General features: G+C 44.4%; 1 protein-coding gene across 1 annotated transcript in view; it reads left to right on the forward strand.

Annotated features, from left to right (window-relative positions):
- GPC4 (glypican 4) overlaps nt 1-14356 on the forward strand; it is a 65920-nt gene extending 51564 nt beyond the window's left edge. Inside the window, exons 4-9 of the mRNA XM_030272531.4 lie at nt 3195-3360; nt 9140-9270; nt 9474-9620; nt 10020-10156; nt 12311-12486; nt 13325-14356. Coding sequence (XP_030128391.1) covers nt 3195-3360; nt 9140-9270; nt 9474-9620; nt 10020-10156; nt 12311-12486; nt 13325-13533 — 966 coding nt within the window. The 3' untranslated portion in view covers nt 13534-14356. The remainder of the gene's footprint in view (nt 1-3194; nt 3361-9139; nt 9271-9473; nt 9621-10019; nt 10157-12310; nt 12487-13324) is intronic.
- The last annotated feature ends 3814 nt before the right edge of the window (nt 14357-18170 follow it).

Here is an 18170-nt window from a genome sequence, read left to right on the forward strand (position 1 = left end):
AAACACAACCCCAGAACAAAGCATATCTGGGTTTACTGTTACATACAATGGCGTTTTAAGAGCTTGCACCTGGCGTGGCAGGGCCAACATTAAAAGCTTGTGAAGAATTGCCAATGCAACACATGGCACACCCCACTGACAGAGCCAGAGCTGGTCTGGACTGGGTCCAGGCCCCGTGCCAGGGGTTAAGGTTCTCCTTGCAGTGATACTCAAGCAGTTAAGCATTTATCACCGTTGTAACAAGGTGTAATTGCTCATAGTCTTCCCCAAAACTCTCTGTTAGAGCGATCGCTGATTGTGCCTTCCTGTTGCCTTTGACACGATAAAATGCCAATTCTAGACTGATGAATTTGCCCATTGTCTTCCTCTTTATCTGCAAGTGTATTGCACACTAACAGCTTCCCTGTGGGTTACATCCATCACTAGCAGAGCTCCATTTGGCAGTCACTGCAGGCTTGGGTTTGTCTTTTCCATCACCCCTTTAGTGATCACCCTCTGCTCAGCTCTGTGCAGAACTCAAACCTGTGTGGGGAAGGAAGCGAAATCTCACTTGCTTTTAAAATCATCTCGTGTCTTTGCTCGAAGGACCTGATCCAAGTGACCATTGCATATTGCCTGCTGTGGAATGCAGGAAAGCAGCTTCAGTTTCCCCTGCATCTGCTGGGATTCGTAAAGATCAGCCCCTATGGGATATCAAAGTGGGGGATGCTGCGGGGCTGCAGCCGCTTGGTGCTCGTGGGACGAGGTGGGAACCCAAGATGGGAAGGGGCCTCCTGGGTCACAGCTCTGCGGGTGGGTTTTTGCAGCATGCTGCCATGCAATCCCTTCCATAAAGCTGCAGCTTTCCACAATAGGTTTGGGGACTCCTCCTGCTCCTCATTCCACTTCAAACTGCTCTAGCACCTGACTTGTGCTGTCAACATTTTCCTAATTTTTCTTCCCGAGGAGGATGCAGGGCACTCCTTTGAGGGTTAACAGTGCTAGGATGGCCAGGATCAACTGATAAGCCTCTGGACTTAGCATGGAGGTCCTGTCACCCACCACTAAGTGACACAGGAAGGGATTTTCATCAGAGAAACAACTAAACTATTAAACTTAAGTGTCCTTCAGAGCTCTTGTCTCTGGGTGCGATATGTTATTTAGTTTCCCCTGCCACTTTTTTGTTCTGCAAGGACTGCGCCATCTGGATAGCAGATGATACCTTTACATTTGTCTGTTTCCAGTTTTCCAACTATAAATCATCTGATTTAGCTGGTTTCTGTTGCTTAAGCTCTTACTATTTGATCCAGCTCTCCTTTAAAGCCATGCTGTCCCAATAGGGAGCCTTCTGCTGGGGCTCCTGCTCCCACTGTGCCTTCCAAATATATATATACTGTAGAATGTGTATATGCTCTGGAGCATCTGAATCAGATTCCACAGCCACCACAAATAGCTTTCTACATGAGCTCTCCTTTTCCTCAGCCAAACAGGCTCTTTGTGGACAAAAGAAGGCTGAAGTGCTGTCTGATGAACTTTGCTGGCCAGCCAAAATATAGTGCTGAGCTGCATCAGCTGCAGAAAACTGTCCTTCTGTCTCTCTAACCAGTTCACTTGCCTGCTGAAGAGAAACTATGTGGGTTTTTTTTGAGTTGTCAGAAACGCAGCAGATCTTTATCTGTCATCTCTTTCCATAAGAAGAGAGGGTTTAAAAGTTTGCTGATGTTATTAACAAAGCCAGCTTGATTATGTAATGCTTTTTCTTTTCTGGTTTGTTTTTGTTAAAATCTGTTGCCTCCTAGTTTTGCAGGCTGTCAACAAGGTTTTGCACCAGAAGATTAGGCTTAGTTTCTCCATAGTCCTTGCACTGAGATGGGCAATAGTAAGGTCCTCAGCATGTGTGGTACCACATCTTCCTCATGTACAGTCATCTCCACTTAGTCCTTTGTCCTCTGCCATGAAGTTAGTTCCCAGACCTCCAGCATATGAAGGCCATCCTCAGCTCCAGCTGTTTGTGTTGAGGGACTTTGCTCTTTCTCAGGGATGTTGTGTATCTCCTCCAGCACAGTCTTAGACCACAGCCTCTTCAGAGCACTGCCCTAAATGCCTTAGAAGGAGTCTCAGGTGCATTGTTTAAAATACCAGACACCATTACTGTTTTTTCAGTGTATCTCTGATTACATCTTAATTTTCTATTTTCATATGTGTCTAATTAACACTTAAACTTGCTCTTGAGGGAGCTTCTCCGTTCAGCACTTCAGATAGACCCACCATGTGGTTGGGATGGAGCTAATGTTCCTTGGACTGGCTGGATGGAGATGGTTTCAATGAATGTTTTGAAGCTGGGCCAGAGAGTGAATCAAACATGAATGATCATGAGTCACTTTGGAAAACAGCCCTGTTGAGGGCTCAGGGGTGACGTGCCTGCTGCAGACAGCTCCACTTGCACGCCCAGCGGCTGCACGGTGGCTTTGAGGGTCCTCCCAGCTTGTCCTCAGCTGCAGGGTTGTAGCTGCCACCTCCTTCGGGTGTGGGGAATGGTGTTACTGAGTGTGATGAGTGCTGAGTATAAATGAACCCGGGTATCTGTCATGTAAATGCTGTGTTGAGAGACTTGAATGTGATATAAAGGAGCTGGTCTCTGTGCTGGAGAGCCCTGCTGGGTGATTGTCCAGGAAGAGCCACAGCCCCGCTGAGGAGGAGGGCATGCTCCCAGTGGGTTTGGTACAGGGATCATGTCAGACATCCCATCTTGACATCCCACTATTTCCTGAAAAATCCCAGTATCATCATCTTCAGCATGTGTTTGCAGCAGGGCTCAGAGAGTGCAGTTTTGTGTGACATCTTTTGACTTGGGTCATTTTACTGCCTTCCCTGAGCTTGAGTGCTGCCTGTTCCCTTTGAGTGCCTGTCCTTGCAGCCATGGGAGGGGTCCCACATCATACAGGGTGTAGTACATGGTGCAAATAATATTTTGCAGAGATGGGGGCTGTCTGTGTTCCCTGGAGTGGCAGATACAGCCAAGGAGGTGAGCCAGACCCCTTCATTTGTTCCCCAGATCTCTGAACCCCATAGGCAGGGACCAGACGGCGATGGCTGACCCCTCTGCATCTCTTCTGCACAGCTCTGTCCCACGCACCTTGGGGTAAGTGTGTGGGTTTTTGCTTTAGTTGCTGTGGGCTAATTTTCTTGTCTTTTTTTCTTTTTCTCTGGTAAAGGTAAACCCCACGCCGCAGGGCACGCGAGCGCTGCTGAAGATGATGTACTGCCCCCACTGCCGAGGTCTGGTGTCGGTGAAGCCCTGCTACAACTACTGCTTTAATGTCATGAGAGGCTGCTTGGCCAACCAAGGGGACCTGGATGCCGAGTGGAATATCTTTATGGGTAAGGCAATATGGGTTAAAACTGCATGTAATTCTGTACTGGTGGTGTGTCCATCACCTGAATAGCATTGTGAGTGGCTGTGCTGAGCTGTAGCAGGTTTTTCAGGTATCTGTGATGGATATCTTTTCGTTCCACACCTCTGTGTACAGCACACCTTTTGCCATTCACATTAACCTCCAAATAAATGAGAATGTTGTGCTAGTGACTTTTGTTGCAGCAAGCTTTAGGAGGATGGAAGTAGCGTGGGCTTGTAGGCTTGGAATGTTTCTTCTTGCTGGACCAAGCATGTGTGCAAGCTGGTTTTTCTATCTACTTATACTTTGCTGTCACTATACAGCTGTCCTTCCTGAAGTCAGTTTTCTCCTTCTGTAGCCTGGGGCTACATGAAGAACTTCAGGAAAAGCTGTAGGCCTGGATTTTACACTAAAAAATTGAATAGGACATGTTTGAATCTGTTTTTAAACAGCTCATTTGGGGCTTGGCCACCATCCTTTCGCAATGTCAGCAGGTCTTGAATGAAACTGTGCTAGTACTTTTGTCATCCTCTTCCTCCTGTTTGTTATTTCTCTTCTGTGCTTATACACAGCATCATTCAATACATAAAATTTAGACTGAAATGTTAAGTCCTACTTTGGGTCAAGGCTCATCAGAATTGGCAGTGCATCACATTTTGGGGCACAGGCAGTAGATAATGTTAAATGTTTTCATTTGTGCTGCTTTTCCAGGAGGTTTGATTTATCTGTGATCAAGCATCCTTTGGGAACAGTCGCTTCCCTCTAGTTAATATGTGATGAAGTGCACATGTAAAGTATCTGCTGCTACTGAAAAGGCTGTGGTGCTCTTCCCATTCCACTCATGGGGGAAAAAAAAAAGATTGTTAGAAAGAAAAGATTCTATTTCCCTAAGTTGCAAGATTTAAAAAAAAAGGAAATGGCTGCTAGCTGACATTCCAGGCTACATTTATGTCTTATAACTTGTTTTCCTCTGTTTTGTGCACTGGATTTTCACTTTGCTGCCCATGCCAACTGAATGTGTGCAGGGTGTTATTTTCAGAAGGCATTTTTGTGTGTGTGTATTCCATATAGGGAGCTAAATGTGACACTAAGTTGGGTTTCCAAGTTATTCTCTGGGAGGCTGACACCCCAGCCCCCAGTCCTCAGAGCCGTCTTTCTCATGAGAATATTAAGTATTTCAACTACAATTGTTGCTGAAATAGCTCAAAGCCAGGAGACTTACAAACATCTAGTCCAAGCAGAAAAGAAGAATCCCATGAAAGGGAAGGGCATAATGCCAGAAAACAGACAAAAGCACAAGCAGCTAATTGCTGTAGGTGGTATGCAGCTAAAAACGAACCTCGGGGAAGCCGGCGAGCCCTGTCACACCAGACTGATCAGGGACTGCATACAATAATTAAGATTATTAAACAAGACAAAATAAATACATGTGATTCCAGGTTGGAAGCAAAGCTTTCTTCTTGCAGTGCTTCCTCCCCAAAGGGCTTCTTGCCCACTCATTACTTAAGTGTGGTATTAAGCTTTGTTACATTTATTGTATTTGCTTGGTTCTTGCACTCCTGGTTGATGGTTGCAGTGGAATACAGATACAGAAAATTTAAGCTGTGCTTTCTTTAGACAATTTAATAAGTGAACAGGTGCTGGTTATGTTCCAGACTTTGGTTTCTCTCTCAATTTACCACTCAAGACAAATTGAATTAAATATATCTGGTGTTTAGGGCAGGGCATATGCCACAAATATCTTCGGGTGTGTATAAAGGTTTAAATTATTAAAGAAATAACACCTCAAAAATTTTCCCCAAACCACCTCACAAAATCCCAAAAAGCCATCTCCATGGTCTCAATGAGATTTTGCATTGTGGATTTAAGTGCCAGCTTATGGCAGTGATTTATTACAAGTCAAAAGCAGATTTTGAACCTATCAAATCAATCTAAAAATAGGTAAATCAGAGAACTTGCAGCAAGTCCTGCAAGTCTATATGAATGTGGGTGCATGTGAAATACACATTTGTGTGTGCTAGTGGGTCTATAAGTAAGTCAATTATGTAAAGCTGGGATGTAAAGTTTGTAGGTTTTTTGAGACAAGAAGACTTTGTAATTCCTTATTTCTCCAAAGTACCATTTAAAGCTGAGGAGTATGAAATAATGACCGAATTGTACTCTTTTCTCCTCTTTAACTATCTAAATTATTTCTCCCTCTATTCCTGACACAATTGTACACCAATTAGACAGGGGTATACTTTGTTTCAAACAGGCTGTTGGGGGGTTGGAGCTTTCCTGAATGAACAGTGTTAATCTCCAGTGCCTTTTCATGATTTTTTTTTTCTCCACAAAGGTTTACTCTGCTCAAAGATGTCGAATTCAGGCTCCATATACATATCTGGAGTACTACTTTGTGTGCAAAGAATTTCCCCCCACCCTTCCCGCTTTAAAAAAAAAAAAAAAAAAAAGATTGTTGTTAATGAATGGTCAAGGTCTTCCCCCTCCTTCCTTCCCCTTTTAAATCAGATCTTGGGGTTAAGACTGAAAACTGCCTTTTGTTCTTCAAGTCAGACAGTGAGGCTGAAGATGTGGGTTTCTGATTATTGGTGGCACAATGAGAAAGAATTGCTTTCCTTCATGAGAGCGAGGTGCTTTGTTGCCAAGGATTGTCTCAATGCCAGTAGCAAGGACAAATGTATGCAAGAGGAAAAGGGTCTTTAAGGGATGGTGCTAGATGGTGTGTCTTGGTTAGGTTTTTTTTCACCTAAATCCACTTCTATCTCCCCATCACAGGAGAAGAGACAGTCTTTGTCATGCTGTGTGTTTGTAATACATGGCCGGCATACATTTTTCACTCTGACAGAATTGGGGATTTTGGTGAAGCAAGCTGAACCATCTCACCGTGGCTTATAAATATCATTTACTTTGCACAAGAACTGGCACAAATAGTTGATATTTGTAATCAGCTCCTCTCTGCTCCCCATAATGGAAAATCTTTTTCTGGGAGCTGAGCTGCTCAGAAGGTTGGCTCCTGGAGCTGGGGCAGGAGCCTCCCCTCCTGCAGGCAGCGGTGCTGGCAGCGCCCTGAACCCCAGCCAGCCTTAGCAATGCCAGACAGGGCTGCCAGAGGGAACCACTGCTCGCCACCACTGCTCTGGGGACACCAGCCAGCTCCTGCTGGGAGGTAAAAGTTTGCAGGATGTCTCCAAAATCAAAACTGTGGATGAGGCAGAGCCCCCCTCCCCACCCTCAGCTCTTGCTCCTCCCCACCCCTGTCTAATGAAAGTTTATTTCGTTTAGTGTTCCTTGCCAGTATCAATCCCAACTCCAATTACTACTTTCCTTATCTTTTCTCGCCAGCTTTGGCAGCTCTGCTGGAGGCCGAATGCATTTTCTCTATCGGCAGTCAAAGCAGAGGCTGCATTCCTGGGCTGTGATACATGGAACGCCATGGCACCCCTGCTAACAAAGGACCCAATTCGCTCTACATTCCCATGGTCTTGTGGATGGCCTGCCCGGCTCAAAGTTTACAAAGATGCCAAACAGCCAGAAGAATTGGGGTTTATGTTTCCTTTCAGTCTTTCACAAACACTTTATTGATCTGTGGCCTTTCCTGGCCACTCAGAGAATTAAGTAGTTACAAAATGGAATGATTTTTCTTTTCTTTTTTTTTTTAACCTGTGCATTTTGTGTGTTTTATTATCTGTCTACTCATAATATTTTTATTTGAAATGAGCAGCTTCCTGCACGCTGCACTGGGATGTTCTTTATGCGCGTGAAAAACCCCAAAAGCTTTGACAATGATGAACACATTTAAGTTGTGCTCCACTTGTTTACAAAAGTCTCCATTTGGTAGCACATCAAAAGCATTTTTCTCTCCTCCGGCACAATGGTATATTCATGCTAGCAGTCATTACTCAGAGATTTGAAGCATCACTTTATTGGAGCCCACCACAATACAGTCTAAGACTCTTTGTTTCATTTGTTATTACCGTCTCCCTTTTTTTCCCTTTTTTTTTTTTCCTCTTTTTTTTTTTTTTTTTTTTTTTTTTTTTTTTTTTTTTTTTATAATGCATTTAGTTCAGACCTGTTTGTAGTCCCTGACGGTGAAATTCCAGCCATGCCCTGCAAGAGCTCTGTCACTGATGCTGGTGGTGTGTCCCTGCAGAGTGAGGGCCTTTCCTGGGGCCACCAGCTCCTCTGGAGCTCACTCCCTAAACACCCACACCTTGGTGGAGCTGAGTGAGTGAGAGGGGTTAATTGAATGATAGTCGTTTAACTAACACCCAGCAAATCTTTAGAATATTGAGTTTTCTTTAAAAAGTGGATTTACAAGCTAGAAAGGCATCTGCAATTCATGTTGGGGGTTATGGTTTTGGATTATTATTATAATTGTTGTGGTTTATTGTTGTTTTTAATAATAATGATAATAACTTTACATACTCAAATAGCTTTGTTTTACATTTTTCATCATTTGTGGTTTTTTAATGTAGTTTATTTAACATGACTTGGGCGCTCAGGCAGAGCTATTACTAAATTGTTCAGTATGTAGAGTTTCTTTATAGGGATTTAACAGATAGCCAGAGCCTACAGAAGTTTACTGTTTGTGCAGAGTACCTTCTGCACTTAGGAGGAGGATGAATGTCATGAGAAAGATTAATAGCCTGAGTGTGAAACGCCCATTTCTTGTTAATGGAAGGGACCAGGCATATCTTAGGAGTAGGGAGGAGCTCCTTGGGGCCAGAGGGGCTATTCTATCCTTGTCACTCAGGCTAGGAAAAACTGAAGAATTACATCCAACTGGAAAAAGATGAGTTTGTGGCAGAGCATCATGAAGTGACGCAGGAGAGGAGACCAGCAAATGCTTTGGGGTTGAGGGACCACAGTAAAAGCTAACAGTAAATTAAGGTTGTGATGGGTGAGAAGAGACAAGAGCTTAGTGCCAGGTGTATTCCTGGAGGCACCTTGCCGGGGAGAACCAGAGAGAGGGCTTAAATGCAGTGCAGGGTGAAAGCATTAATGCCTGTAAGTAATTTCCCAGAGGAAGTAGTGGATGGTCCAGTAGCTGCTGGGTTTAATGATGCATTTGATGAGGACGTGCATGTCGGCACAGGAGGGGTGACCTGGTGTTGGCTGAGAGACTTTCCATCTCCCCTTGCTTAGAGATGTGCCAAATACATCATGAGTGCACAGCATTCACCCTGATCTCATGCAGACTCCCTCCCTCCTGCAAATTGTCCACGTAGTGCTAGGAGTTGCAATCCCTTGGCTTCCCCAGGCAGGAAAAAGCCTGTAGCTCTCCATAAGGGAAAGATGGTATCAAGGATTGGCTTGGACCCTTGCATGTTGGTGCCTTGTGCCCAAGACCAGCATGGGGAAGCTGATGGCTTTGAAAGCAGTCTTGAAAAACAAATGACACAAGGCAACCTTTAATAAACAAGCATGGAAAGGAGAGTGTTAGTAATGCTTGTTCTGATGGGAGGAGCTGATTACAGGCTGCTGTTGGCAGGTTGTGATGGCTTTTGATGTACATGAGGCTGTGGTTTGGTGCTGGCAGCCTCTAAGTGCCTGGTGAAGGTGTAGGCTCTGGGAACTGAGCAAAATGTTTCCTGGAGATGTGTGCTGGTCAGAGGTGACACTCCAGTGGTTAATGTCCACGTGCTCAAACTGTTATCCTTCTGAACTCTTATTCCTGAAGCTCCTCCGTGGAAAACCTTCTTTTTTCTCTCTGTGTGTTAGATCCTCCCCCATTACAAACCTTTGGTTTTCTCTCTCTGTGTTAGATTCGATGCTGCTGGTAGCAGAGAGGCTGGAGGGACCTTTCAACATTGAGTCTGTCATGGACCCCATTGATGTGAAAATTTCAGATGCAATCATGAACATGCAGGAGAACAGCATGCAGGTGTCTCAGAAGGTAAATGGGCCAAGAGAACACTTGGATTTTTCTTTCTGAATATGTTTTATTTCCCTATTCTTGTCAATATGTTTTTTTCTTGAATGCCCTTTCAAGTATATAAGAGCTAATGTATTATTTTGGGTGGGGGCTGTGTTGGAGCCTGGAAAAGGGAGGCTCTTGTGACCTCTTACTTCATGAAATCCTTTCCTTCTCTCACACAGGTTTTCCAGGGTTGTGGCCAGCCAAAAACACTTGCCCAAGGCCGGGCTGCTCGCTCTGTCTCTGAAAGTGGTTTCACTGCTCGTTTCAGACCCTACAACCCAGAGGAGCGACCAACAACAGCTGCTGGCACGAGCTTGGACCGACTGGTGAGTGCCTGGTCCTGCTGGTGCCTCACAGGTGCTTCATACTCGGTACCACAGTGTATAATTTAACATTTTTAATTGATAGGCTTTCATAATATTCCTTGGCTGTCTTAAAACTCTCTAAGGGGTGTAATCTGCCCAAAGCTCTAGACATTAATTACCTCAGTGCTTCTATGTCAGAGAAGTGCCTGTGTTAAAAGCTTGGCTTATGAATAATATGTGTTTGAGGAGAAGTATTTAATTTTGTATTAAAAAAGTAAATCAACCATCAAAACTCACAGCCTGAAAATCTGGCCTGTACGTGTCTGTTGTGATAAAAAAAACCTTCCCAACTTCACTTTTACTGAGCGTTTGGTATTCTGGATTATGTATAATGTTCCTTTTTTTTATTTTATTTAATAGGTTACTGATGTGAAAGAGAAGCTGAAACAAGCCAAAAAATTTTGGTCATCTCTCCCTGGCAACATTTGCAATGATGAAAAAATGTCTGTAGGCACTGTCAATGAGAATGAATGCTGGAATGGAAGCGCCAAGAGCAGGTTTGGTGATGCTGCTGCCTCTGGTTAACCCTTTCCCTGTGTCCTGATCCTTCTCCCTGAGCCCTTTTCTCCTACAGGAGGGATCCCAGCTTACCCAAGACAGGCTGCTGTCATTACCCCTTTAGTTTTTGTAGATGGGAGAGGTGGAATGTAACACCAAAGTGTTGTCCGAGCTCTACATGGGGGTTTCTTTTAGAGGAGGGAACAGAGTGTGGATACCCAAATAGGTCATCTCTCCTTGGACTTAAGCCCCTTACTAGTTGTCCATGGAACTGGGGAGATGATCTGTACAAAATCCTGTAGCCCAGCCACAGAGCAGAGGTGCTTGTGTTTCTGACAGCACTGTTGCCCCAGTGCCCCCACTTGGAGTTTCCACCAGGAGCTGGTTTCTTTGTTGAGCAGGGGCAGGGGTGATGGAGGGTGGAGACCTTCTCTGCTGCTGAGGTCAGTGGTACAAGGGGGCCAGTGGTTTCATTCACATTTTCTGTGGAAAAAAAGAGTTACAAAACTCTTTTATTTTTGCTTGTAAGGAAGAAATTGCCAACACATGAGTAAGCCAGAGTTTTTCTGTCATATGGTTTATGTAACTGTTTAACTTTTATTTTGGAAATAAAAGTTTCTCTTTTTTTCCTGTTTGCTTACTGAGGAAATAAGCACAATCCAAGATGTTACATTAAAATAAAAGGCAAAAAAGCAGTTGTCCGGGGTTTTCCAGCAGTTTTTCTAAGTAAAAGCAGGTTCTGCCCTTGATAATTTTGGGCCACAGCACTAAGCCAGACCTCATAACTTTTGCACTGTTTTGTGTGTGCCTAAAACTCTGCCATACTTTGCTAGGGCAATGTTTTGGGTGTATGTGACAAGAAGTGGCTCTGCCTCCTGAAATCTTGTTTATCAGCAGATTCTATGGGCTTTTCATAGCAGATGCCCCCAGTCTGTGCAGGGGCACCAGTATCGAGGGCAGATGGAGACTTGGCAGCACTTGGCTGCCAAGGAGTCAGGGCAGGCTGGATATCCTTATGTGGGTTGGGCAAGATACTTTGCTTTACTATTTTCTCCATTACTCCAATAAGGTAGAAGTTTGGTAGTCTTGCACACTTCGGTCTCAGACTTCTTTGAAACATATAATATTGATCACAAATAATGATAAATCTGTCACTACCAATTATCATCGTCATTGTCACTCCAATATGTAGGACAGGGTTTGAGCATGCTTTTCAGAGTATGCTAACATCTCACTGCCTGGTGCCCAGGATTAGAAGACTGTGCTAAAGGCTTTTCTCTCTCTTGTGCTACTGATGTTGGCATCATAACTAAGAAAAGTAATGTTTTCTTATTTTAAACTGATCTTTCTAGCAAATCAGGCAATTGGAGGAAAGGGGAATGTGTCCTATCCCTGCTGTATATAATACTCCAAATACCTGTCTCAGGAAATGTATTCTGTTGGGTTTTTTTGCTCAGCCTCTCTTTTAAACCAGGAGGCTGTGCATGTGTTCAGACCTGAGCATGCACACCTTCTGAAGCTGAGCATCTTGGCTTTCCCCTTCTCTGATGTGTGGGGCTACAGGGTCTCATCTTCAGCATCACAGATGTTCCTCCTGCTGGGGTTATTAGGGAAGTTGCATCTCTCGTCTGTGTGGTGAGAAGCACACATTCAATATCTCAGCTTGATGGTTAAGGTCCATTACTTAAAGGCAGAATGACACTCTTGCCTCCAACAGTTACTATAGGTTTCTGTGGGATAACTATGACCTCAAAGGTTGTGTTCCCAAAAGTGTCATCTAACTGGCACCAAGGCATCTCAGAACCTTGTATTGCTCTGCAGCTTGCAGCGAGCTGATTTATGCTGTTGAAAGCCATTATTACCACAAACCCCAGATCTTCTTTTCCTTTTCAAGTTGGGGAGAAAATTGTCATTCCCCTGCCCTTGTGGCACTGTGTAAATGAAAACAGTGCTTCATTCCACATGCTGCAGAGATTGCAGGGAAGGGAGCTGGGGTGAGAAGGGCTGTGTAAGGTGTAGCATGTGGAAGGATGCTGTTGGGCTCAGATTATCACCCAGACTAAAAGCAGGGATGGCATTGCAGAGTTCCCGTGGTGTCATGGGGACCCTGCCGAGCTGCAGCTCTGGTACCAGCAGGAATGGTTTCTTTTCAGGTATGACTTTGCAGTGACTGGAAATGGTTTAGCAAGTCAAGTGAATAACCCAGAGGTTGAGGTGGACATTACCAAGCCAGACATGGTGATTCGCCGGCAAATCATGGCTCTGCGGGTGATGACCAACAAGCTGAAGAACGCCTACAGTGGGAACGACGTCGACTTCATTGACATAAGTATGTTTGCTGTTGTTTGCCTTTTGCTTTGTCTTTTTTCCCTTTTAATTGGATTTCATGCTAACATGGGTAGCTGGTTAAGCTTAAGCTGTGGGTAAGCGTGTTCGTGAGGAGGGTGGGAACCGGCCCCTCCGACAGGCTGTGTGAGGAGGGGTGCTCCCACAAAGCCATAGAGTGGTTTGGGTTAGAAGAGACCTTTAAAGGTCATCTAGTCCAACATCCCTGCAATGAGCTGGGACATCATCTACTACATCAGGCTGCTCAGAGCCCATCCAAACAGCCTGAGCTTGAGTCTTTCCAGAGAAGGGGAACCTACCACTTCTCTGAGCAGCCTGTGCCACCGTGTTTCACCACCCTCATCCTAAAACCATTTCTTCCTTATATAAAATTTAAATCTACTTTCTTTCAGTTTAAAACCATTACCCCTTTTCTTAATGCAACAATCCCAGCTCTCTCAGTCTGTCCTCATAGAAAAGGTGTTCCAGCCTCTGAGTATTTCTGTGTCCTCTTCTGGACTCCCTCCAGCAGACCCTTCCTGTGCTGGGGGCCCCAGAGCTGGATGCAGAACTCCATGTGGGGTCTCATGAGTGGAGTAAAGAGGGTGAATCCCCTCCCTCAACCTGCTACTCACAATGCTTTGGGTGCAGCCCAGGTTGTGGTTGCCTTTCTGCGTTACACCCACCACCCAGACGTGATGACTGCGCACAGAAACCACATGAACCAGGGACCCACGCTTAGCTCTCATAAACACCAGAACAGCCACACTCTTTCCTTTTCCCCCTGCTGCCTCGTGCAGCCAGCAGAGGAGGACAGCAGGTGTGTGTGTTTGTTTCCCCAGGTGAGGAGAGCAGTGGGGAGGAGAGCGGCAGCGGCTGTGAGCTCCAGCAGTGCTCCCCGGAGTTCGAGTTCAACGCCACTGAGGTCACGGGGAGCTCCAACAAGAGCGACAAGACCGTGAACACTTCTGCTGCCACCAGAAGTGGTCTATCACAAGCAGCCTTGCTCCTTAGCATTTTGTTCTTGGCCATGCAAAGACAATGGAGATAATTGTGCAGCATAGGGGGAGGGGAAAAGACTTTTATTATCAAAGGTAGAAGGCACCTGCTTTCACTTTTATACCATCTAGAGACTTTGCTTTTTAAGTTAATGGACAACAGTGTACAGTTTTTACTATGTTGCCACTGGTTTTAAGATACTGATTTATTTTTTTTTTCCCTTGCTATCCTGGGAATAACAGGAATGGGAAGTACCAGTCTATCCCATTCACCAAGAGTCCATGTTAGAGGTGGATAACAAAAATGTATATACAAGCCTGTAGTTAGCTCTGCATTTGTGTCTTTATCACTTCTTTTTTTTTTTTTCTTTTACTGTATTTCTTATGAAAACAAAAACCCCAGGGTCTTCTCTTGGCCTGTAACAAGTATGTGTTTCTGAAATGAGAAATATCTGTACAGAAGCAGGTTTTATTTATCATGTTATCTTATGAGGAAAAAATAATTGCCCAACAAGCAGAAAATGTTTCATGTAGTTAACTTCCCATTTATCCACATTATGTTAGTTGCCTTATCTGGAGAGAAGTGGAAGTCATTTGTCTTAATTATGCAGTAAAACAGAAGGTGAAGGCAGAACTGGTCATCGTGCCAAGGGCCTCGTTTGCTTAGGGCATCCATGCCAGGAGTAGGTTGTGCTTGCTTTACAGGAGGTTTGGTTAAATTGGAAGGGACTACAGAGAATTCCCATTCTGCAGACGCTGAGAAGAGTTGCCGTTTGTTCCCCGGGATCCTTGCAATCAGCTGTAACTCCTGTGGGTCAGTTCCCAACGTGCATCCCCCGTGGGAATCAGGCATTAAACTTGTTCGGTTGGAAACAACTTGTCGTCTCGCAGATCCAAACGCCAACATGTGTCTTGTCTGCACGTTTGTTAGCTGAATGCTGGATGGATTTTTAAACGGTTTTGGTTCTGGTTTTAAGGAATCCTGTGTGGGAGGGCAGGTGGGGAGGGCTTGGGTTTGTTTTTGCAAGAGTTTTGTTTCCTCTCTGATGGGCAAAAGAGGAGGAGCAGGCACTGCTGCAGGTACATGGAAGCAGGAGCTGGCAGGGCTGAAGATGCCTCCTTTTGGGTGTGTTTGGTCTCCTGGGATCTGATGCCCAGCACCTGTAGCTTTTCAGCACTACCTGAGACACCTTCCTCTCTCTGCCTGTGCTGTTGGAGTTGGAACAATGTTGTGGTGAACAGCAACTCATGAATAAAAGAAATGTTTATTTTTAAGAAAAGAGATGAAATAATTTTTAAAAGAGTTTAGCAGAAGCAACATCTTGGAAAGACTCAAAATTATTCTGTACGTCTCTTCCTGCTTTGGATAGCCTTTAGGTCTGGCTGGATGCCTGGATCTGGGCAGGAAAGCAGTCCAGAGAGAAAAGGTTTGCTCTATTCCACCCTTGTGTCATAAAGGATAATTTTCTATTTTTATATTGAAGCATTAATTACTTGTTAGCTCAGGGTCAGCATTATACTCAACTTTATTTTCACACCAAATTTCTGCAAAGCTATAAAGACAGAGTATTCTTGGCTGGTATAAATAATCCTGGAGGCTTAATTTTACTAGAAGTAGCCAGTTATTTATTAAAACATGATGTTAGTAGAGTTAGGGATATTCTGGTTAGATTATTTTTCTTTAGAAAATAAATCATGGAACCATAAAATTGAAAAAATTATAAATTTATGTGTGGGAAAAAATGGATTGTAAATAGCTAAGTTGCCTTGTGAGGAATTGGAAAATGTGCTGATACTTAGAAACTACCTCAGTTCTGAGGAATTTCCTTTCTAGCTTTGAGTGCTATTGCTTTTACTTGGTAGAAGTGAATCTGGTCTCCAATATGTAGCTGAAAGAGTTATCCCTATAGACCTTGTTAGATTGTTTTTAATTTAGAGGGTTGAACTACATCCAGCTGTTTTCTTTCAGCAAAGTTCCCTAACAAAGAGAATTTCTGAATTAAATATTGCTGATGGTTTCCATGACTTTTCCTGATTTGTTTGGTTTCATGGCATTTTCTGATTGCCCTTTAATTATTTAAATGGTTCTAGCCATTTGAATTTTAATCCTGAAATAAACAAACCTTAGATGCACTAGCATTGTAAATATATTGCAGTAGGGTCTGACTGGATAACCCTTCTGGCTCATACCCAGCTGGCAGGCCAGCAGAGTTAAATGAAGAAAAAAAGAATAAAAAAAATAAAACTTCTTCAGAGCTCTGAGATTGGTGGAACAAAAGCCCTTATGTTTGGAGTGGCTGCCTGCTCCAATATCTCCCTTCTTGGCCTAAGTGTTCATATGTAAGAAAGTTGCTTGTAAATTCTTCTGGTTTTCAGTGTTTCAGCTCAGCAAACAAAAACACTTCTGAATTTACATTTATCATTTTATAACTAATTATTATTCCTTAGTTTGGTACAAACCACCAATGCAAAGACCTCCTGTCAGTTTTAAGCATGTCCAGTTGATTTTGTTAATAGCACAAGAGACTTCTGGTATATAAAGGACAGATTTGTCACCTGGGGCTGCAGGAAACAAGAGTAAACATCAATATAGGATGATCAAAAGTTGTGTTCCTGCTTTTATTTTGTGTTTGTGTGTGAAGTTGGCTCTCTGACATGAGCTTGTAAACTAAACCATACGGGTAGGGATGAGACATGCTGCTCACTTTGAGGAAGGCATGTGCTCCCCTTTTTCAGATTTTTTTCCCCCATATAACTAGTGCCATTATGAGCATGATTTAAAGAAAAAATTCCATATATAGAATTAATTATTAAAGTTAATGGAGCTGGTAAGTGTGCTTCAAATGCAAAATGAAGCAGAAAGGTGGTGTCCTTGGCAGCATGGGAGGTGCAGTTTCCCAAAGTGCTGGAATGAAAAGATCCAGCTCTTAATAGGATGTGTTTTAACAGCTCAGTGCCTGTCCTGAAATGGCTTCACAAGTGACATGTGGAGAGGGAAAAGGAGAGCATCAGTAATGGGACTGTGATCAGAGTCTCTCATTTTGTGTTGTGTTGGTGCCCCCCCAAGTCAGGACAAATGGCCAGAGCAACAAGAGGAACCTTCCCACACTCCAGGGCAGGTCCTGCTCTTCTCCTCCTGGCTGAGCCACCTTGGGTTTGTCCTCACAGGCAAGGTGGTGTATTCATTCTGCAGAGTGCAACCTCTCAGAAGCTCTCAGTGGTCATTTCTTAGACCAGATGGTGCTATTGTTTCCATCACCATCCTGGAATTGCTCTGATAGATGCCTGGCTGGACCAGGCAAGCCCTCTGGTTTGGTCCTGGCTCCTTCCTCATTGTAGCATCTGGTGTGGGGCATCTCAGAGCATGGCACATAAAAATCCCTTCTATCTGTTTGGATGCTTTTACTTATCATGTGTCCTACAGTAGTTGCCAGCCCTATTTGTCACCTTTCTGACAAAGTCACCCCCTTCCTTCCTCCGTGCAGCCCATGGTGTGAATGTGACAGTGTCCCCCATGGTTGACAGCAGTAACCAGATCAGTGGCAGCTGCTGTTTGTGCCCTTCACCTGCCAGCACAAAACCACAGCATTTTCTCTTGTCCCTGGGGAAGCCCATGCCACTGGCACATCCCCACAGCCTGGAGTGGCAGACACCCAGGTCTTCCCAGGGCAGACAAGCCTGGAGCATCCTGGGGACCCTGAGAACACACGACTGGGGGTGGGGGGTGTGAAAGCTGGTGGGCATTGCTGCTGCAGGAAATCAGAGCCTGGATAAATCCATCTTCTTATTGAAGGAAAACTACTTGGGGTTTTGATTTTTTTTTTTTTTTAATGCTGATGGCTTTCTTTTTCCATGTAAGCTCAACTGGGATAACTGCAGTGTCTCTGCCAGAATGTGATGGCCAGGGGACACCTACCTGCAATGGTTCATAAGCCAGCACTGCAGTTCTGGCAGGCTGGCAGCAGGATTGCCTGACCTCTGCTGCTTCTCTTCCTCAGAATGTTCTCTAGGACTGGTGGTAATTTTTAAAATAAATGTAGAATGTGTAGAATGGGATGAAAATTGATGCAGAAACACTGCAGTCCTAATCCCAAATGGTGAAGTGTTCTGTGCTTCATGGAATCTCTCAGCTAGCTGGGAGTTAATGGTATAAGATATATGGAAGACACAGGTTGGTTAGAGATGATGCAATAGTGGTGGTTTTAGGACCACCGCTAACCCTTGTAATAGTTTTAATTTCTTGATAATGCTGTTTCAGGAATCAGGTTTTCTGGGTTTGGTATGCTTTTCTTGTTGCTTAATCCTCTGCTGTGGTTTGTTTGATTGCTTGTAGCTGTGTAAATTGCCTGGGAAGACACAGCTCTTTATGGGCTTGCTGTAATGCTAGGTTAAGTGTGCTCAAATTGCAGTAATTTGTATCTAATGGATTACATGGATTGAGAGCCCTTTTGTAACTGTTGGAGCAAGGAGGGGCTGCCAGCCCTGGGAGGAAGGGAAGGCATCCTGGGCACGGAATGGTCCATTTGCCCCTCTTCTCTGGAGAACTGTCCTTTTCATCATCCCAGGGGCTGGACAGCCTGGCACAGCTGAGGACCCAGCTGGGTGCAGGAGGAGCAGGCAGCTGTGGCAAAGAGGCTTTTGCTAAACCCAGAAGGTTTTGGGGGATGCTGATGGGAAGTCCTGGTTTGGT

The sequence above is a fragment of the Taeniopygia guttata genome, chromosome 4A, assembly GCF_048771995.1.
Source record: "Taeniopygia guttata chromosome 4A, bTaeGut7.mat, whole genome shotgun sequence".
NCBI lineage: Eukaryota > Metazoa > Chordata > Aves > Passeriformes > Estrildidae > Taeniopygia > Taeniopygia guttata.